General features: G+C 39.6%; 1 protein-coding gene across 23 annotated transcripts in view; it reads left to right on the forward strand.

The window, feature by feature from the left end:
• GFM2 (GTP dependent ribosome recycling factor mitochondrial 2) overlaps window positions 1–22,011 on the forward strand; it is a 109,425-nt gene that overhangs the window by 36,791 nt on the left and 50,623 nt on the right. For 6 of the 23 annotated variants that reach the window (XR_011525724.1, XR_011525726.1, XR_011525725.1 and 3 more), the window contains 9 exons: window positions 1,685–1,833; window positions 3,500–3,640; window positions 3,723–3,822; window positions 5,380–5,569; window positions 9,181–9,257; window positions 10,368–10,442; window positions 11,549–11,687; window positions 16,443–16,622; window positions 18,588–18,703. Coding sequence is in view for 7 of the 23 variants with exons in the window: in XM_070571639.1 (XP_070427740.1) it covers window positions 1,685–1,833; window positions 3,500–3,640; window positions 3,723–3,822; window positions 5,380–5,569; window positions 9,181–9,257; window positions 10,368–10,442; window positions 11,549–11,687; window positions 16,443–16,622; window positions 18,588–18,703 (1,167 nt within the window). In the remaining 16 variants the exon portion in view is untranslated. Of the gene's footprint in view, window positions 1–1,684; window positions 1,834–3,499; window positions 3,641–3,722; window positions 3,823–5,360; window positions 5,570–9,180; window positions 9,258–10,367; window positions 10,443–11,548; window positions 11,688–13,774; window positions 13,866–16,442; window positions 16,623–18,587; window positions 18,704–21,325; window positions 21,389–22,011 lie in introns of all 23 variants that reach the window. The other 17 variants (XR_011525728.1, XR_011525730.1, XR_011525729.1 and 14 more) reach the window with 9 other exon arrangements.

Below are 22,011 nucleotides of genomic sequence, written 5' to 3' on the forward strand. Positions count from 1 at the left end.
TTTTCTCTCCTTTTTTTTTCTTTAAAGATTGGCACCTGAGCTAACAACTGTTGCCAATCTTTTTTTTTCTTCTTCTTCTTCTTCATCCCAAAGTCCCCAGTACATCATTGTATATTCTAGTTGTAGATGTCTCATTGTGCCTTGTGGGATGCTGCCTCAGCATGGCTTGAGCAGTGCTAGGTCCGTGCCCAGGATCCGAACTGGCGAAAACCTCGGCCACCGAAGCGGAGCACACAAACCCAACTGCTCGGCCGCGGGCCTGGCCCTGCAGCTTTTTCTCTTCATTGTCATCATTTCTCCTAAGTATTTTTAGGGAACTCACAGGTAGAAATTTTGTATTTAAAATTTACTGGTTTTTCAGACTACTACAATGATCGTTTTTCTCAGAACATTTTTTTTTAATCTGTTTTAATTTTTAGTGGAAACTCATTACAGTTCTGTTTTTTTTTCTTTTGGGATACATTAAACCAGAGAATAGGCAAGTGAAATACTGATAGTAATTGAATTTTGACAGATTTCTTCAAGGCCTTTCTGTTTTTTTCTGCCAGGGGTCTTCCTCATGAATTTGACAAATTTACTCTTTGTTTTCCTTTACGAAATGAGTTACCAAGTAAAGAGTTTTTAAATAGTAATATGTATAATGGAGTCCAGCAAATTCACTTAGTCATTTTTCACAAAAAGTATTAAAGAAAAACACGAGAACTGTAGATTAGTCTTGAGCCATTGGAACTTAGAGGTGGGAAAAAAAAGATTTTTTCTTTTGAATGAAATGCCATAATTTTTGAAATTTTTTATTGATTAGTATTTGAGTACTTAATTGTGATGTTTATTGTGCCCTATAGTCACATAACATGATTTCTATTTTCAAAGAGCTTGCAATCTGAAGTGGAGTTGACTGACCATTTCTCTTATCAAGAGTAAGCACACTCAAGCTTTTCTTGGTTTTTGAGGTCTTTTAAAAAATTTTTCTACATTGATCTCTCGTTTTCCTTTGGATTTTATGTAATGAGGATCTAATTCATTTGAAGAAACTGTTATTCATATTTATATTTTTAATTTATGACCAGTTCCTCTATTAAACTATCAAGGTTAAATCACAAGTATATTAATTCATTTATTCAAGAAAGATTTTTAAGCACCTACTTGTGTTAAGCACTTTTTTAGGCTCTGGAGATTCAGCAGTGTTTTCATGGGACTTACTCTGAAGCTCATAGCTCATATGGATTTTACATTCTAGTGGATGGGGAGACAGACAGTAAACTAATAAATATGTGTCTAATATGCCAGGTAATGATTAATGTTATAAAGAAAAAGAAAGAAGAATAAGACCATAAAGAATGATGGAGGGCCAGCCCCGTGGCTGAGTGGTTGAGTTCACCCGCTCTGCTTAGGTGGTCCAGCGTTCTGCTGGTTCGGATTTTGGGCATGGACATGGCACCGCTCATCAGGCCATGCTGAGGTGGTGTCCCACATAGCAAGCCAGAGGCACTCACAACTGGAATATACAACTATGTACTGGGGGGCTTTGGGGAGAAGAAGAAGGGGGAAAAAAAGGAATAATGGAAGTGTGCTGAGGAGTGCTGTTTTACCTGGTTGGTGAAGGAAGCATTCTCATTCTGAGATATTTTGACCAAGACCAGTATACTGCACAAAAAATACTTAAATTTATCTGTCTGCTTTGTAGCTCCAGACTGCAATACACAGAGTAACACTGGCTCAGACAGCAGTGCCGGTGCTTTGTGGAAGTGCCCTCAGAAACAAAGGGGTCCAGCCCCTGTTAGATGCTATTACCATGTACTTGCCTTCCCCTGAAGAGCGCAACTATGAATTCCTGTAAGTATGCCAGCACAGAGATTAAATCTTACAGCCTTGAGAAAGCAGACAGGCAAATAAGGTCTTGTTTCACTAAGAGTAGTTGAATCACCATTTTTGAATAACATTGGTGAAGGATATCATTATAAATAATATAGAGCCATAGTAACTTTTACTCTAAAGGGACATTTGTCATCATTTCTCGTAACCTGCTGTGTTTACAGATAGAGTTAAGAATGTGTGGCTTGGGGCCGACCCCGGGCCTGAGTGGTTAAGTTCACGTGCTCCACTTTGGCGGCCCGGAGTTTTGCCGGTTCGGATCCTGGGTACGGACATGGCACCGTTCATCAAGCCATGCAGAGGTGGCGTCTCACGTGCCACAACTAGAAGGACCCACAACTGAAAATACACAACTATGTACCGAGGGGCTTTGGGGAGAAAAAGAAAAAAAATCTTAAAAAAAACAAACAACGAATGTGTGGCTTTTTTGCTGTGTAAAAGTACAAGTGTTGACCCTGCTGTCTTAGTTGAAAAAATAAGGAGTGTACTGGGGCTGTTTGATAAATATTCTGTAGACAGAATTACATTTATTCTAGATATCAAGATTTTCCATATGCTCAAAGTATTTTTTGGCTGTAAAGAAATATTGTTGTTGTACTCCTGTTGTCACTAACGGCTTTGTACTTAGCAATACATCTTGTAAAATCTGAGTGAGCACTGTGTAAAACAGCAGGCAGAAGTGGGCTTCAGTCCTGTTAGCCAGGACGCTGATCACTGTCCACGTCTCCACTGGAGATGCGCTGTGGTGAAGTGCTCATAAGCCCGGGCTGTGTGCTGCCTGGATTCACACCTCAGCTCTTCCAAGTTGCTTACGCTCTCCCCTGCAAAATGCAGAGACTAGGACCTGTCTCATAGGATTGTTACAAGAACCAAAGGAGTTAACATTTGTAAAGCACGTAGGACAATGCCTAGTATATGGTAAGCTCTCTATGTGAGTGTTTGTCAAATAAAGGTAAAAATTGGAGGGAATAGGGGTAAGATTGGACAAGTTCTGTAATAGAAGTGTCTAACCTACTTGGAGTCATAGACTCCTTTGAAACTAATGAAAATTAGAGCTTTTCCTCAGAAATTTGTACCTGTGCACAAAATTTGGCAATTTCAGGGAGATTCAGACTTTCCGAAGCCTATCAATGAACACCAATTTAAGGACGTCATTCTCTAAGAATGTTGACTGTGTAAACAAGTTCAAGTTTATAGTGTGGATTTGTATGGTTATGCAGCTGGAGAGAAAGTGGGAGGAGAGAGTAAAAGCAATAATTGGAAAGTACCTATTTGTTTACCCTGTACCGGTGTTTTGAGGAGTGATGTGGTGTTCCTAGGTGTAATTTTAGGGGAGGGAACACTTGGCAATGGAATTACTTGCAAATAGAGGTAATATTTGGAAGAGAATCCATTATTTTTAGTTTTAAGGAATTACTGGTAAGATCTCTATTAAATGGTCTAGTCCAGTGCAGGAAGAGAGATACATAGTCCTAACGCTGTTCAGTTGGCCCTGGGAGCCAGAAGATAGGAAGGATCTTTGGAGGACTTCAGGGTTAAGTTTGAGCAATGATCCTGATCTGATCTGGATAGATATATGGGAAGTGTATTTTAAAGGCTTTTCTGGAATGTTTCCTTAATTTTATAGGCAGTGGTATAAGGGCGACTTATGTGCACTGGCATTTAAAGTTCTCCATGACAAGCAGCGAGGACCACTGGTTTTTATGCGCATTTACTCAGGCATGCTGAAACCCCAGTTGGCTGTCCATAATATTAATGGAAACTGCACGTAAGTAGAAACTTAGGTTATTTTCTAAAACTGTGTTCATTTAAAAAAAATACTTTTACTAACATAAATCATGGTTTTACAGGGAGAGAATAAGTCGTCTGCTTTTGCCATTTGCTGACCAGCATATAGAAATCCCTTCACTGACTGCTGGTAACATTGCTTTGACTGTTGGGCTTAAACATGTAAGTGACTAGATAATTTCTCCAAGAAACAGCTTAAATATTTAATTAAAAGTAGGTATTATGTAATAGCAGAAACCCATGAACAATCCACATAATCATCAATAGTAGAATAATGAATATCATAGCGTTTTTATCAGCATGATTGAATCTCATACACTTAACAGAAAGAAAAGTTAATACAGAAGACTACAAACAGTATGGATAGTATTCATATGAAGTTCAAATCCAAGTAAAATAATACACTATTGATACGTATGTTTTAAGTTTATATAAAATATTGTGTTATTCCCATTGGGTTTTTTTCCTGTCGTGGTTATTGCAGACAGTTTAACCTTATAACCAATCAGGTAATGACTGAAAATATTTTGCCAATGAAGGCTCTGTTAGGGAAAGGATTTTTGTTTCTTTTGTTCTCTATCCTTAGTTCCTAGGTCAGTAGCAGGCACTCCGTGACTTTTGTAGGATGAATGAATGAAAATACTTGATGCTGTGTATGTTTTTTTTTTTTTAAAGATTTTTTTTTTTTTTTTCCTTTTTCTCCCCAAAGCCCCCCAGTACATAGTTGTATATTCTTTGTTGTGGGTCCTTCTAGTTGTGGCATGTGGGACGCTGCCTCAGCGTGGTTTGATGAGCAGTGCCATGTCTGCGCCCAGGATTCGAACCAACGAAACACTGGGCCGCCTGCAGCGGAGCGCGTGAACTTAACCACTCGGCCACGGGGCCAGCCCCGATGCTGTGTATGTTTTTGTTGGGTTAAAACTAAGGACATTTCACTTAAATGTGGATTAAGTCAAAGGCCGTTTCTCATTAAACTTTGGTGTATTTGGCATTTAGGATAAACATTGTTACTTTTCACATTTTAAGCTCTTTATGGTTAATTGCAAGATTCAAGATCCTTTAGTAGAACAGTCCCATGGTCTGGATGTTGGACCTCTAGCATCGAAGTGTCGTCTCTGTCTACCCAAAGGCAGGAGCTCCATGTGTGTATTTGAAGGAGTTACACAAATACATTTGGAGTATTACTTCATTAGGAATATCTTTACAGAGAAGGAAACTGGCACAGAACTTCATAATATAAAAGTTTAAAAATGAAATTATAGTTTTAAAAAGTAACGAGTCTACAAGGAAGCTATAATTTTGCATGGTCAAGGGTATTCTGGTTAATTGCATATTTTAGTTAATAGAGGATTTTCTGTAAAATAGTAATGAATTTTACTGGTGGTCAAACACTATAATGGACTTCTACCTGACCTGCCTTGACGTGATTAAAAATTGAGGAAGGTACATTTGTTTTGCCAAATGAATTAGGATGTGTATTGTGTGTGTGTGTGTGTGTATAGTTTATTGTTAGAATTTATTACAGCAGTATTTTGGATAGAATTCTCATACAAGTTAAATTAGCTTTATGCAAAGTTATAATGAGCTTTATGAAGCTTTCCTTTAAGTTCTATTGAAAAGAAAGTGCCACATTAAAATCTTTCTTGTTTCATGTTCTTGGTGGAAGCTGAGTGCTTGCCAACAGCCTGTTTTGTTCCCAGGCATCTTGTTTGCTTGCAGACTGCCACAGGAGACACCATTGTCTCATCCAAGTCCAGTGCATTGGCTGCAGCTCGTCGAGCTGAAAGGGAGGGAGAAAAGAAGCACAGACGAAACAGTGAAGCAGAGAGACTTTTATTGGCTGGGGTGGAGATTCCAGAACCTGTGTTCTTCTGTACCATAGAACCCCCTTCAATGGCTAAGCAGCCAGGTACAAAGAGTCTTTTATCAATTAATTAGTGCTCTGATAAAGATAAAATAGTTACGTTATACCCTCAAAAGATTGCTTTTGTGATTGAGTTCAGTTTTATCAGAATTTATTGCTAAGTATGTCTTGTGATTGGTCTAGTTTTTTCTTTAAGATGTTTTGATTTTTACAAACTCCTTTCATTTTTTTTTTTTTTGCTTATATCTTGGCCACTTTTCTCATATCATATTCTTCCTTATTGGAGATTGTATGGTGCTATGAGATTCTAAGTAATTGACCTCAGAACTGTCCTTGCAGTATATTAGATTTGACAGTGGCCAATTCATAACTGATTCTGTTTCTCATCACCATTTATAAAAACGCTGCTTTTCCTTGGTTGCTAGCTCTACCTTTAGAACTTATGAAGATATCTATATACTCTGGTTAATGAAGTTTGACATATTTGAGTGTTACATACTTCGTTCTTTAGCATACTTGCTCAGAATTCTTCAGTGGCTTCTCATTACTTTTAGCACAAACCCAAACTCCTTAGTATGGCATGTAAAGCTCATGATTCCAGTTTTATCATTTCCAATTAGATTTGGTTACATATAGCAGAAAACCCCCAAATAACAGCTGCTCTAGTGACAAAAGTTTATTTCTCTTGTAAAATATGCCTTGAGTTGGTAGCCTGGGGGTTAGCAGGTGGCTCCATGTCATCAGGCACCCAGCCTCCAGTCTTTCCCTGCTGCCTCTCTGAGTGCGTCGCTCCTGTCCTTAGTCATCTTGTGATGACTGCTGGAGTCGTGGGCATCACACTGGAGTACCTGACAGCAGAAAGGAGTAAGGGAGAGAAAGAAGATGTGCCACTTTCCCTTTTAAGATTTCTTCTGTGTTATTGGCTGTCACTTAGACATGTGGCCACCAGTTGCAAGGGAGTCTGGTAAATGCAGTCTTGTAGCCAGGGAGCAGCACAGAGTGGAAGGCTCCTAGCAGTCTCTGACATCAGCCTTCTTACCCGGCCTCATTTCTGGAAACTTCCTCCTTCGTTCTGAATCCTCTTCTTTCTTCCAAGCAAAAATAACAAGAGAGTAACTACTCACACTTCTGCTGCTGTGGTAGAGTAGTTCTGATTTCCTGAAGATGCCGTGTTCTTTTGGCATTGCTGTTTCTTCTCATTTCTTCTCTCTTGGATTATGATGCACCACTGAACTTGTCTGCCTGTAAAATGTTTGCTCTTTCTTTGAGTCTCAGCTCAGTCATCACCTCTTTTTGAGGCCATCACTGAATTCCCGTTAGACTGTTTAAGGACAACGCTTCTAATTCCAGTGGTAACGTTAGAAGCCATTTTTTTCCTCTTGAAAAAAAATTGGACTCACGGATTATGGAAAAACAAAAACAACCTTTATTGCCTCCTCATGTCTCTTGAGTGCCTGGTGGGAAAGAAAGGAAAATTCCTAGCCAAGTAGGGGTTCCAGTTCCTCACCTCTCTGCCTGGAGTTCACATGAGAGAGCTCTGAGTACAGGTGGAAGACAGCCACCAAGTACTGAGGGAAGCTGGAGTCTTTTCTTGTCCAGTTGGTGAAAGAACAGTATTTAAATTAACGTAGAGCAGCGATTTTCTTGTTACCTTAAAATGCCTTGAGGCCAGCTAGGTGTGGTCTTGACTCAAAGGGAGAAGGGTCAGCTACCATGAATCTGGCTGCCCGGTTACATCAAGGTTATCCAAGCTAGTTATATCAAGGGGGGCCAGGCACTTAAGAGCAGGGGCTGCCCAGCAAAAGAAATGAGTTCTTTTAAATATATTTGAAAGTCATTTCATATATAGTCATTTCGAACATAGTATGGACACCTACATTCAGATTGTAGGATTGCAGTTAAATTGCACTATCCACTTTTAAATCTAAGACCTCAAGCCTTTAACTATTTTAGGAGAAAAAGTTTAGTGTCCAAAGAAAGTCTCATTCATGGGCATTAGCTTAGCGGTCATAGGCCCCAGAGGGGAGGGGACATCCAGAGCCTCCCTTGCCCAGACTTCTTTCAAGCCCATCTACATATTCTCTTTGCCGTGTGTCCATTGTGTTTACCCTAGAGATCTGTTAAAGTACTTCACACCCTGCATTATAATGCTGTTAAGTGTTTTCACCCCAGTAAACTCCTGAATGATAGAGTCTTTATAAATATTTTCGAATGAGTTTATTTTTCAGTAAAATTACTATCTTTTTATTCCAAAAGCCACAAAGTGTCATAAGCATCGTTACTTTCTTTGAGTATCTATAGGTACTTAAAAATAAAATAATGCCTAAAATAATGTCTCTTAGCCTTGAATACGCATATATATCTCTTGGGGTTCTTGTTAAATGCAGACTCTAATTCCGTCTGGAACCTGAGATTCTGCATTTCTGACAGGCTCCAAGTGATGCCAGTGTTGCTGGTCGTTGGACCCAACTTTGGGATATCAGGAGTCTAGAACAGCACTGTTCAATAGAAGTATAACATGATCCACATGTGTAATTTAAAATTTTCTTACAGCCACATTAAAAAAAAGTTAAACTGGAAAAGTTAATTTTAATATATTTTCCTTAACCCGGTATATCAAAAGTTATCATTTCAACGTGTAATCAATATAGAAAATTATTGAGCTATTTTACCTTTTTTTCATGTTAAGTCTTTGAAACCTCGTATGTCTTTTACACTTGTAGCACATGTCAATTTGGACTAGTAGTACCTACTACAGATGGCTAGTGGCTGTCATTTGGACAGTGTAGGTCTAGAAGTCCTGGTTTATATACCTAAGAACACTTTAAATGTATGCCTGAAAGGTTAGTTCACTAATCCCTTGCTCACCTCTTTTCTTCAGCTACAGTGTATGTCTGTGGAACTTCTAACATCTTTTATAAAGAAAGAGAGTATCCTTATCAGTTGATTGATTGTATTAAAGCATCCCTTTAGATGGCATATTTAATGCAAATAATATATTCTTATTTCCTCTTTGTGTGTGATAATTCATCATAGAGTAATCACATTAGCATCTCTATTCATGATGTAATTAAGCTTCCTTTTGCCAGTTTCTCATTATTGCCTGTTTCTGAAGGCATTTTGCTTTTTTGTCAGCTCCTAGATTGATCCTTGCAAAACATGATCAGATGATGTTACTGTCCCAGTTAAAACCCTTCAGTGGCTTCCCAGTGCAAATCAGACTTCACGGTGGCCTATGAGACCTTATGTGATGTCATCCCTGCCACACGTCTCCCTCCTCGTCTGCTACTGCTCTTCCTTTTGCCCACCAAAATGCAGCTACACTGACCTTCTGGTGGTTTTTCCAATAGCAAACCATTCTCCATAGCCATGTCCTCTGTCTGGAATTTTTTTTCTTCAGGATTTTGTCTACAAGGTCATTGTTTGTTGTGTCTTTACCTAAATCATCCTGGAGAGGCCTTTGCAGATCACCCAATTTCAAGTAGCCTTCCATCACTATCTTATCGCCTCATTTTATTCTCTATAAAACATTTGTGGCTGTTTGAAATTTTCTTTCTTAAAATTTGTTCACTTGTTCATCTGTTTTCCCCAGTGGAACATGTGGTCCATTATCTAAAAAATGACATGGAAAGATAACGTTATTGTTCATCCCCTAGATTTGGATCATGCATTGAAATGCCTCCATCGTGAAGATCCCAGTTTGAAAGTGAGGCTAGATCCTGACACTGGACAAGTAGGCATATTATTACTTAATACCAGAACTCTTTCAATAATAGCATTTTGTGTGTGTGTGAGAGAGAGAGAGAGTGTGTGTGTGAGTGTTTAAGTGCATATGTCTAAAACATTGATTGATCATGCCCCTGAAAGAAAAAGCTTTCCTTTTTGGCTCTCTCATAATACAAATTTCTGATTATTATATTGACTGTCAAGCTAAGTAGACAAATTCTCCTTAATTCCTCTATATAATCATACCTTCAACTACTCACCAACGTTTTGGCCTTTCAGAAGACAGCCTTTTGTGAAATTTTGAAATAAGGTTAAACCCAAGACAAAGCCTTGAGCCTCTTATGCTAAGGCTTATAAAGCAGCATACTAAAGGGAGAATGCAAAGGTGCTTTTAATGAGAGTAACACACATAAGATGGGTGTGAGGAGTGATAGATTATAATCTAACAATGTGGGAGGAAATAGAGTTCTAAAGTAGGTACAGAACTGTACCATATATTATAGCACAGCAGAAGAACAGATATTCATTTTGCAAATTCTTTTTAAGAAGGCAGGGTAAGGTTTATATAAGATTTCAGAAAAAGTTCCTTAAAAAGATTATACATTTGTCTTTAAAAAGGATAAACTGATTTAGTTAATCTGAAAAATATGGAGTACTTTTTTCCCAAATGCCAGCTAAATGAAATAGTAATTTAGTTTAATGGATCCTGAAGGCTACAACAAGAGCAATTAAAGCAGAAGCTTTTTAGTTTAAAAAACTTGTATTTAAAAATGCCAGTACATATTGTAAAAAAAATAGCAAATAGCACACAAGTGTACAAAGTAAGGAATTAAAGTCTCCCTTTCTGTCTCTCTATCCCATTCTATACGAGTAACTGCTGTGAAAGCTTGACTAGCCTTTCACACTTCCAGACATCCCTTCTGCTGTGCTATGTTATAAAGCACAGTATATTGTTTTCAAAATATTTATATACAGATATATATTATGACAAGTCATCCTGTTTGTATTATTCTATAACTTGCTTTTTTCCAAATAATTTACTTCTTTAGCTTTATATTGAAGTATACCAATTATACACCAAATAATTCTTTGTTGTTATTGTTCCTTTTAATTGCAGTTTTCAGTGAAAGGATACATATTAGAACCAGCCAAAGGAAAAGACACAAAGGGCAAAGTCTGGGAGATTATAAATGTGAGACTTTCTTCATCCTCTGGGACACGATAACCCCCTGACAAAGATATTGTAAACCAGGGAGGCTCATCTGAACCTTTGGTGTCCAGTGTTTTTACTGGGGCTCTGTCACATATTGCCTCTGTGGTTGACCTTTATTCTCCAGCACCTCCTGTAGATTTGTGCTGATACCTTTACCCTCCTGTCTGGGACTGATACGGCTATTCCAGAGCATCATAAATTACCTTGTTAGACTCTGTGGTGGACAGAGCCCCCAGACAAGCCAAGACACTTCTGCCAGGCAGCATCCTGGCCTAGAAGTAACTTCGCAGTAGCTGAGGGCAAGGGCCAGATCTCTCTTTGGGTGAAATTAATACTTCACTACACAGATGGCATATGAATAAGATGGAACAAATATGGTTCCCTGCACTATACTCTTTCTTGTACACAAAGATCTTCTTCAGGAATAACCGTTGTTCCTAAAAGAAAAAAATATGCATGTCTTGATTGGTTTTGATACATATTTGGCTGTTCTAACATGAGCCCAAAATAACATTAGTTCAAATAAGATAAAAGTCAATTTCTCTGTCACTTAAAGCTCCAAGCTAGTATGGAAGTTTTGGCTGCCCACAAAGCTGAAAAGTGCCCAGGATGGTGGGGAAATAGCCATGTGCTTGGGAATGTTTGGCAGAGAAGTTATTCCCCCATTCACAAGATGTTGCACTCATCCACATCTTTCGAGACAGTTGCATACATCGTCATTAAGAGAAGGGCTTTACTCTTTCCTTAAAGGCACAACCCAGAAGTTGCCAACATCAATTGTACTCATGTTCCATTGGCCAGAACTTAGCTATGTGGTTGGGAAGTGTACTCCTAGCTAGATGTCACTTGCCCAGGTGATAAGTCAACTATCATGGAATAAGGAGAGAATGGTCTAGTAATTTCTTCTAATTGATTTATTATTCCAATCAGAAAAGTTAAAAACAGTGTTTTGATGTGGGAGCCCAAAAAATTATAAAAGAAACTCAGTTTGTAATTAATGAAAAATAATATGTATTGATTTAGATAGTACTTTGTGATAAACATCATTTTTGCCTTGATCTTTATTTTCTTCCTCCTTTAACCAGACTGTCCTATGTGGAATGGGGGAGTTACATATTGAGATTATTCATGACCGAATCAAGAGGGAATATGGACTGGAAACCTATCTAGGGCCACTCCAGGTGGCGTACCGAGAGACCATCCTAAATTCAGTTCGTGCCACAGGTAAGGAATAAAACATTAAGAAAGAATTTGCTATTTTCGTTTCTTTCTCTCTCTCCAGGATCTGTTTTCTGAATCTCTTAGTTTAATTGCATAAAGCAGGGTTCACAGTCCCTGATGTCTTCCATCAGGGGGATGGGGTTTTTTTTTCTTATTGAGGCAACATTGGTTTCTAACATTATATAAGTTTCAGGTATACAACATTATAATTCAACATCTATATAAACTACAGCATGCTCACCACCCAAAGTCTAGTTTCTGTCCGTCACTGTACAGTTGATACCCTTTAGCCATTTCACCCACCTCCCGACCCCCTTCCTCTCTGGTAACCATCAATCTGTTTGTATCTATGAGTTTGTTTTGGTTTTGTTTTGTGTGTTTGTTTTTTATTCCACATATGAGTGAAACCATGCTGCCATGGGGACAGGTTTTATGTGTGTGTTTTCTTCTTTCTTAGGATTTTTTTGTTTTGTTTTAAACACAGCCCTATTTCATTACCACTCATTACATCTACTGGATGAGCCACTCATCAAGGAAATGTGCTTTTCAGTAGTCATGGGATGGAAGAAGCCATTGAAGTAGATGGCTGCTCCCAATCCTCATGACCAGAATGAGTGTAAAAATTTGAAGGTGATGTGTTATTTTTCTCTATAAAGTGAGTGGAAAATAATTTCCACTATTTAATAAATAGGTAATCCTATGCTGATGATCTTCTTGAGAAAGTTCAGTTTTTATATTTCTGCCCAAAATGTAAGAATTCATGATTTTTCTACAATGATTGTTTCAATTTGGTTCCCTTAAGTGAAAGAAAATGACCATTGCTGCTGTTCTCCCCAAGAAGAAGACATGGACAAGTTTGTGAAAAGTCTAGAGAAAAGATATTTAGGATAACCAGGTGCTTTTAAGCAACTGAGTGGTTTATAAAAAGGCCAAGTGGTTACTTTTCACTGAAAGTTGAAAAATTAAGCAAGCTGAATACAGGAGCAAGTGACATGAGGATTTCTGTTTCTGGACTTCATTTATGGAAAAACTAAAAATGCTGGGAAAATATAAAAACATCTTGTAAATAAATGTTTGAGCTGGTTAGAACACAATGGAAATTTCCAGAGGTTAAAAAGGAAGCTGGAGCAGGAATCTTGGAAAATAAGTCAACACCAAAGCCACTGGCTATTCTGGAGGAAACTGCAGTCACTTCTCACATAGTACTTGAGGACCACTTCCTCAGGGAAATAATTAACTAGGAAAGTCTTCTCCATAAAGGAAGAGGACAAGGAAATTTGTTTGGCGGGCTGTGGGGGCAAGGGGCAAAATTTCTGAGAATTTGTGAACCATAGACTTCTGATAGGATTTTCAGCCTAAATTCATAGAGCCAATATGACCTGAAAAACTCCAAATCAAGAAGAATTTAGTGTAAAGTGCTCATGGATTGGTAGTATTCCAGGGAACCTGGAGAAGACAAATGTTGGGCCTCTTGAGATAAATGTATCTTCAACCCAGGCCTCAAAGAAAATCTCCCAGATAAAGTAATGTGAACTTCGGGGCCGGCCCCGTGGCGCTGCAGTTAAGTTCACACGTTCTGCTTCAGCAGCCTGGGGTTTGCAGGTTTGGATCCCAGGTGCAGACCTACGCACCGCTCGTCAAGCCATGCTGTGGTGGACATCCCACATATAAAGTAGAGGAAGATGGGCATGGATGTTAGCCCAGGGCCAGTCTTCCTCAGCAAAAAAAGAAGAGGAGGATTGATGGCAGATGTTAGCTCAGGGCTAATCTTCCTCAAAAGAAAAAAAAAATAATGTGAACTTACAAGAGAAAAAAGTGTTTTTAAATCATAAAACCATGAGAAAAGGCACAATGAGCAAAAAGGCAATAGAAACAAATGTCAGAGTTAGAATAGCAAAGCCTTCTGATATTGGACATATCAGATGCAGAATATAAAATAAGTATATTCTTTTGAAGAAATCAAAGAGAGCACAGAAAGCATTAGTAAGGAACAGAGTATCAAAAATAAGCAGGCAATGTAACATCATGTTATGTGAGAAAGAAAGGAAATGCTCAAAAAAATGATGGGGGCATGTCATATTGACACACAGGAACCAACTTGAAGAGGCTTCATCAGCCAAATGTGGATTAATGTGAACGCCAGAATAATGAAGTACAATAATTATAGACCAATGAGAAAAAGTAAGTATTCGTGTGTCCATACTGATAACAGATAAACAAATGGGAAGAAGAGCTGGTTCTTCCTTACACTGGAATGCCAGGTGCTGACTGTTAGATGTCATGCAGTGGGGTGGAGTAGGAAAACGGTCATTTTGCAACTATCCTGAATACTTAATATCAGGTACATTGTTGAGGAGCAGCATATTTGCATGGAATGAAGGTGTTTCCCCGTAGACTGCTTATTAGTTGCACGGTAAAAAACTAGTAACTAGATGCTGCAGCAGTCAGACCACACCTCGACTGTATGATCAAATCACTAATGATCGCACCTCACTAATGAGGAGCACGTTGACATTGTATTCATCCAGAAAAATTATAAAAATTTGCAGACGTTAGGAAAAGACCTAAGTTAAATGGAAAACCATGCTGTTCACAGACAAGAAGACTAAATATCATGAAGATACCAATGCTACCCAAAGATGTGCATTAGACATTAATACCTATTACAAAACCGTAGTCATTATGATACTGATCAAGCTAGGAATAGACACATACACCAGTGGAACAAACCAGAAAGCCTAGAAACAGATGCATACATATTTGGAAATGTGAGGCATATCAGAGTGATATTGCAGTTCAGTGGGAAGGGATGGACTGACTGAAGTAAATGGGCCTGGAATAATTATCCATATGGAAATAGATTTAGATTCCTACCCCATTCCATATACAAAAGTCAATTCCACGTCAATTGAAAACCTAAAAATAAAAGAAAAGTTGCTCAAAAGTATAGGGAAAATAAATGCTAATCTATGCAAAGAAAAAAAACCTTCAAATTTTTGGAAGAAAATATATGATAATTATCTTACTAACTGGGATAGGGGAACACATAACACCAAAAGTTGAAGCCATGAACTAAAAGATTGCTAAGTTTGATGTTACTAAAATTAAGAATTTGTTTATTAGAACACACTGTAAAGAAAGCATAAAGACATACCAAAGTCTGAGACAAGATATTTGCATCATGTAAAACTGACAAAAGATTAGTATCCAGAATATATAAAGAACTTCTGAAGATCAGTAAAAACATGACAAACAACCAAGTAGAAAAGTGACCAAAAAAGATTGAACAGATATTTCACAAAGAAGGATGCCCAAAAGGTCCGTGAACATGTTAAAAGATTCTTCATCTCAGTGACGGTTAGGATCATGCAGGTTAAGATATGAGATACCATTTTACACCAACAAAATCTGACAGTGCCAAGAGCTGCTGAGATGTTGAGCAATGGAAACTCTTATAAAAAAAACTTCTGATGGGAGTGTAAATTATGTAACCAGCATGAAAACAATTTGGCAACTTTCCTGTGAAATTGACCACGTACAGACCTTACTACTCAGCATTTCCACTCCTTGGCATATGCCCTAGAGAAACTCTTATATGTATGCAAGAGACAGATGTGAGAATCTTAATAATAGCATTGTAATAAAAAAACTGTAAGCAAAAATAGCCCAAATATTTGTGGACAGAGAAGGGATGAATTGTACTGTGTTCATACAGTGGAATCCTACATAGCAGTGAAAAAGAGTGAACGACATCAACACGCTATGCCCCAATGCTCCACAAATGTGAAGCAAAAACGCAAGGTGCAGAGTACACACAATATACCCAATTCAGAACAAAGCAGAAGTCAACTATATTGTTTAGGGATACATGCATATGTGGTGTGACTCTGAAGAGAATCATAGCAATGATTAAATGTAACATCATAGTGGTGGTTTCAGAAGGCTTCTAGGTTACTTGGAATGTTTTGTTTCTTGTTTTAAGTTTCATGAATGTTCGTTTTATTTTTAGCTTATGTGTATATTTTTAAATATAAAGTCACAATATAAAAGTTAGCTTAGAAAGGGATTATTAAGAGGTTTTGTATACTGTAATTCTTAGTTCTGAATTTGGCGCATGAGTCACTGTGTTACATGGTCACTTGCATAAATAAATACAGCATAGTTTTGTTTTAGTAAAATATTGGAGATTGGTGACAGCTGCTGGTTGTTAGCAAATGAGATGTACTATTTTCAGTCTTAGAAAAAGACATTTCACTAGTTTTTTGGGAAAGGAATCATAAACATGAAATGCATAAAATATTACTTAAAGAATATATGAAATTTAACAGTTTGTGGGTTGGCAGGGTTAAAGCCTTTTAATTCTCGTTAGATAACCTTTTGTACTCTGTTTTGCTTTAAATAAAAATTTTGTCATTAAAAGAATTTCAATCACATAAGAGATGTTTCAAAAAGTTTAAAAGTGTGATCTGCATATCAGAATTTCTGTGATCATCTGCCTCGATGCATCTTAACACTGTAGCAATATTAATAGGTGATTCAGAGTGGCTTTTTAACGTTGATAAACACAGAAGCAGATGCTTTCTTGGTAGAACTGTTTACTCTGATATGTTTATACTATATTTAGTGCCATTGTTAATATTTTCTCCCACTTTATCTTCTATGAGACCTTCAACTTGTTGATTGTAATTTTGTCATTTGTGGCACCTTGACACCTTTCCAGAACAAATCTCTGAAGTGCTATATTCAATTTGTTTACAGATACCTTAGATAGAACTTTAGGAGACAAACGGCACCTTGTGACTGTGGAACTGGAAGCAAAGCCAATTGAAACAGCCTCTGTTAGGCCAGTTATCGAGTATGCTGACAGTGTTAGTGAAGACCTTCTGAAGGCCTCCCAGGAGGCCATTGAAAATGGAATCCACAGTGTGTGCCTCCAAGGTAAGGTACTCAAGTAAGAGTAGGCATTTGTATCACGCTGAACCATCGAATCACTCCTAACAGAGCAGGTTGTTTCAGTCTTTCTTTCTAACTTTGGGAGTGCTTTCTCCCTCTCTCTTCCCATTATGCATTTGTCACGCCTTTTTTTTTTTTTTGAGGAAGATTAGCCCTGAGCTAACATCTGCTGCCAATCCTCCTCTTTTTGCTGAGGAAGACTGGCCCTGAGCTAACATCCGTGCCCATCTTCCTCTACTTTATATGTGGGACGCCTGCCACAGCAAGGCTTTAACCAAGTGGTGCCATGTCTGCACCCGGGATCTGAACCGGTGAACCCCGGGCCGCAGAAGCAGAACGTGCGCGCTTAACCGCTGTGCCACCTGGCCGTCCCTGTCGTGCCTTTTATGTTGTCCCACAGTCCTTGGATGTTCTGCTCTGTTTTTCCAGTCTTTCGTTCACTTTGCTTTTCAGTCTTGGAGGTTTCTAGTGAGATATCCTCTGACTCAGATACTCTTCCCTCAGCCACGTCCAGTCTGCTTATAAGCCCATCAAAGGCATTATTCATTTCTGTTATGGTGGCTTTGATCTCAAGCATTCCTTTTTTATTCTTTCTTAGGATTTCTGTCTCTCTGCTTACATTCCCCATCTGTTCTTGCACACTGTCTCCTTTATCCATTAGAGCCCTTAGCATACTCATCTTCTTTGATTTAAATTCCCGGTCTGATCATTCCAACATCTCTGTCATGTCTGCTTCTGATGTGTGCTCTGTCTCTTCAGATGTGCTTTTGGCCTTTGAGTATGCTGTGTGATTTTTTCTTGGTAGCCAGACATGATGCGCCTGGTCAGAGGAACTGCTGCAGACGGGCCTTTAGTCACGTGGTGATGGGGGAGCACTCTGTAGTCCTCGGACTGGGTCTCTGTCTCAGGGAGCCTTTAGTCACGTGGTGATGGGGGAGCACTCTGTAGTCCTCGGACTGGGTCTCTGTCTCAGACATGATGCGCCTGGTCAGAGGAACTGCTGCAGACGGGCCTTTAGTCACGTGGTGGTGATGGGGGAGCACTCTGTCGTCCTCGGACTGGGTCTCTGTCTCAGACATGATGCGCCTGGTCAGAGGAACTGCTGCAGACGGGCCTTTAGTCACGTGGTGATGGGGGAGCACTCTGTAGTCCTCGGACTGGGTCTCTGTCTCAGGGAGCCTTTAGTCACGTGGTGATGGGGGAGCACTCTGTAGTCCTCGGACTGGGTCTCTGTCTCAGGGAGCCTGCGTCTCAGGACTGGGAACTGCGCAAGTGTTTCTCAGGGTTCTTCTCCCCCCTTAGGTGGGGCAGGCTGGCCAGAGTGGGCTAGAGCTAGGCACTCCCCCCAGGTCAGTTAGGCTCTGGTTAACTCGTTCCCCCTGAAGGCAGGCCTTGTGAAGAACGAGTGCTCTGGAGTATTGCAGAGTGGTTTCACTTCCCCTCCCCCGGCCTGAAGCACAAGGGGATTTTTCTCTCCTGTTTACTGTGAGAACCTACTTGAGCTCCTAAAGGTAAATCTCACAAAATTGTAGGGCCTCCTCCGTGACTACATGCCCCTGGAGTTGGTAACTCTCAGGCTTGTCCACCCTGAGCCTCCAGCAGTTCAGCAGAAAGTTCAGGTCTTCTTACCCCAGCACTGGTTCCCGGGCCCTTTCTGTTCACGAGTCCCTGCTCCAGGGAGCTGTGGCCCCGTGTTGGCCTGGCTGTCTCTGCAGCCTTAGGGGCAGTGGTTTGCCCTTTGTCGTCCCCTCTCTTAACAGATCCAAGAAGAGTTGTTTATTTTTCAGTCTGTTCTGCTTTTTACTGGTTGTTAGGACAGAGTGACAACTTCTAAGCTTCTTCTATGTGGAACTAGAAACCGGAAGTCCTCTCTCTATCTCTTTACACTTCTCACTTACTCCTCATTACATATTGAGTCCTAATAGATTGCAATTTTTTCCCTTTGCCTAGGACCATTGCTTGGATCCCCAATTCAAGATGTGGCGATTACTTTACATTCGCTGATGATCCATCCTGGTACCTCCACAACTATGATTTCTGCCTGTGTCTCAAGATGCCTACAAAAGGTATAGCACCGTCCTAATCGTTTTTGCTTTAAGGTGACTCTCCTGACAGGAGTGTGCCGCTGATCCACAGACAGCTGTGCTTTCAGTGCCTGACCTTGTGTTTCTGCCTCCTGAGCCTTATAGTTAACAAGAGCTTTTACCATAGACAATCTTTGATTTCTTAATCACCAGGGTTTTATTTGAAACAGGATCTAAGACATTACTGTTTAACACAGATTGCTGTGAAATATCCTCAGATTTTGGCAAATAGGCAACTTTCCTTAAGTGACATCTCTGCTTTCCCCATCCCAGACACCCAGCCGTTAGAGGCAACCTTGATAGGTTTGAGTAGAGGACACTTCTGGAGTCAGCTTAGCCCCAGATGGACTACAGTCTAAAGGACATTGAAGATCTAATATTGGTTCCACTTTTGGAGTTCATGTTTATTCAAATAAGATTACTTTAATCAGGGATCAACGCAATCAGATAAGTCTGCTGAATAACAGATACAGGATAAGCATCTTCCCTTCTCAAAGCATCAAGCAACTTGGTATTCTTGGTGTGGTTACCTGGGGGTATGTCCTTAAGTGTCTTGCCCCAGTAACCTACCAGAGCTGGACTAAACCCCAGGACCTCAGTGTGCTGAACGCTGATTCCATGCATTCTCCTCAGTGTGGAGATGCTCTAGTTTGGTAGGTGACTAATTTTGTGTTGAAACACTTACTTTTAAAATCATTTTCTAGGGAGCCGGCCCCATGGCCGAGTGGTTAAGTTCACGTGCTCTGCTGCAGTGACCCAGGTTTCACCAGTTTGGATCCTGGGCACAGACATGGCACTGCTCATCAGGCCATGCTGAGGCGGCATCCCACATGCCACAACTAGAAGGACCTAAAACTGAGAATATACAACTATGTACTGGGGGGCTTTGGGGAGAGAAAGGAATAAAATAAAATGTTTTAAAAAAAATTAAAAACAAACAAACAAAAAAACCATTTTCTAATATTTTGGACTGATTTTGGGACCTGATTTTCCATAGTCTTATTTGAATCCATAATTGTAAAGTGAATTTAAATACCCTAACCCCCTGACTTTAAAAAGCTGAAGTTAATGTCTCTTTCATGAGTTCAAATTCATACCTCTTAAAAAGTTTTTTGATTTAAAAAAAATGCTTTAAAAAAAATTATTTAAGGGGCCGACCCCATGGCCGAGTGTTTAAGTTCGTGCACTCTGCTTTGGCGGCCCAGGGTTTCGCTGGTTCAAATCCTGGCGCGGACGTGGCGCCATTCATCAGGCCATGCTGAGATGGCGTCCCACATGCCACAGCTAGAAGGAGCCACAGCTAAGAGTACACAACTATGTACCGGGGGACTTTGGGAGAAAAAGGAAAAATAAAATCTTTAAAAAAAAAATTTATTTAAATACTGTTTGCCTAAGTGTATAGTTAGAAATATCACCTGTAAAGTAGTCACTATTAAATTGTTGAGAACATTTACTTTCCAGTAATTTTTAAAGTTTCTCCTCAAATTGGTTTTAGTTACCATTGAAATAATGGTAGCCTGAAAGAGGATATAATATTTCTAAATTAACCCCAAGCTAGTATATTGGCCAGTCCTTCAAAATCTAATATGCCTTCTAAAATTAAAATCTCTAAGTATTTCTGAGTTGGTTAGCCTTTTTTGTCAGGACCATACTAGAGAACTAGAATTAACTTTATGGGGGCTTCCATTTAATCTTTAGTGTTAATTCATTACTTTAAATGAAATACTCCTAATGGAAGTACGCCCGCACTTGTTAAGCTTCATCTGGGGGCCAGCAGCCCTCCGCTTATGAGAAGTTAATGATTCTTCCTGTATTTATTGAGCCATCGTGTTGTGTTTGCAGCACACCGAGCACTGAGATGGACACAGATAGGATCCATACGTTTTTCTTGACCTAAAGGAGCTTATGGTTTAGAAGGGAATTAAATACAGCCAAACAGCCAAAATATTAGACAGAACAGACAGAGAACCATAATAATTGGGCAGGGTTTTTACAAAGAAGTTAATGTTTGAGCTATGATGATTTGGAGGATTTGGGCACAGTGGGCGGCGTTCCAGTCAGGGAGATTAAAGAGTCCCTCAGCTGTAGTGTAGTGTAGACGAAGGCTGGAGAGTAGTGAAAAACAGTGTGGGAAAAGTAAAACAGTGTCAGGCTATAGAGAAACCTTTAAAAACCACATTTAGGACTTTGAGGTTAGTTTTGAGAACAGTGGTGGATAATTTAAAGTTTTTCAAGAGGGCAGAATAATCCTTAGAATGCAGGAGGGATTGGCACAGGGAAGAGAGCTAGGTCAGGGAATGGCTGAGGTCTGCAGTAAGATACCGGCCCTGGGGAGGGACATCTTACAGCTTACCTGGAGAAAAGCAAGTCGCAGCCGCATGTCCAGGTGGACTGAAGACTAGTGACACCCTCACAGAAAGAGAGAGCAGGCAAGAGTGGGAAAGGAAATGACGAGCTCAGTTTGGGACATACTGGGTTGCTGTAGGACATTCAGACACTATGCCAAAGCAGGCAGACAGAGCACAGGGCTGGCACACTCAGAGACCGTGGGCTGGGTAGAGTTAAAACTTCTTGAGGAAGCTACATAGTTGTTTTTGCAATTAGGCGATGTTGCCAAGGAAGAGATTGTGAAGAGAAAAGAGGACTAAGGACAGACCCATGAGCACGGTATGTCTGGTTAGAGACAAAGAATTTACAACTAAATTCCTTAATTGTGGCATTTTCCTTAGTTTTTACCTTCTCCCACTCTGTTATTTTGTTTTGAAAGACATGTGAAGTGGCACAAAGCTCTTGGTAAGAACTACAAAAATACAGAGGCTATAAAGTTGGGTGCTGCTGTCACATTTCTTAATGTTTTCGTTCAGGAAGGACTATTAGATACATTTTCTGTATATAGATGAGTCATTTCAGCTGATAGTGATTTTAAAAGCTTAATCAGCTATGAAGAACTGAGAGATTATGTTTTACCATGTGTGCTGTTTTTTGAAATTTACGTGATAAAGAGAATATACTCTTGATTTTACTAATCTGGCCATTTTTCATGATTGTGAGGGTAAGGGGCAGGGGAGAAGGAGGAAGAGGTGAGGAATCAGGGACAAAGAGTTAGAGGCCTGGAACCATTTCTTGACAATAGAGGCAATGATCAAGTCACCGTCTAAGGCTTAGTACTAATGAGAAGTGAGCAGTGGGTGGGAACAGAAAAATGATCAGCCAAAGGCGAGGGCACATTCCAGAGCCCCAGCTCTTATTTGCTTGGTTTCCATTGCTGAATCTAAGTTTATTACAGCCCC

The sequence above is a fragment of the Equus przewalskii genome, chromosome 13, assembly GCF_037783145.1.
Source record: "Equus przewalskii isolate Varuska chromosome 13, EquPr2, whole genome shotgun sequence".
NCBI lineage: Eukaryota > Metazoa > Chordata > Mammalia > Perissodactyla > Equidae > Equus > Equus przewalskii.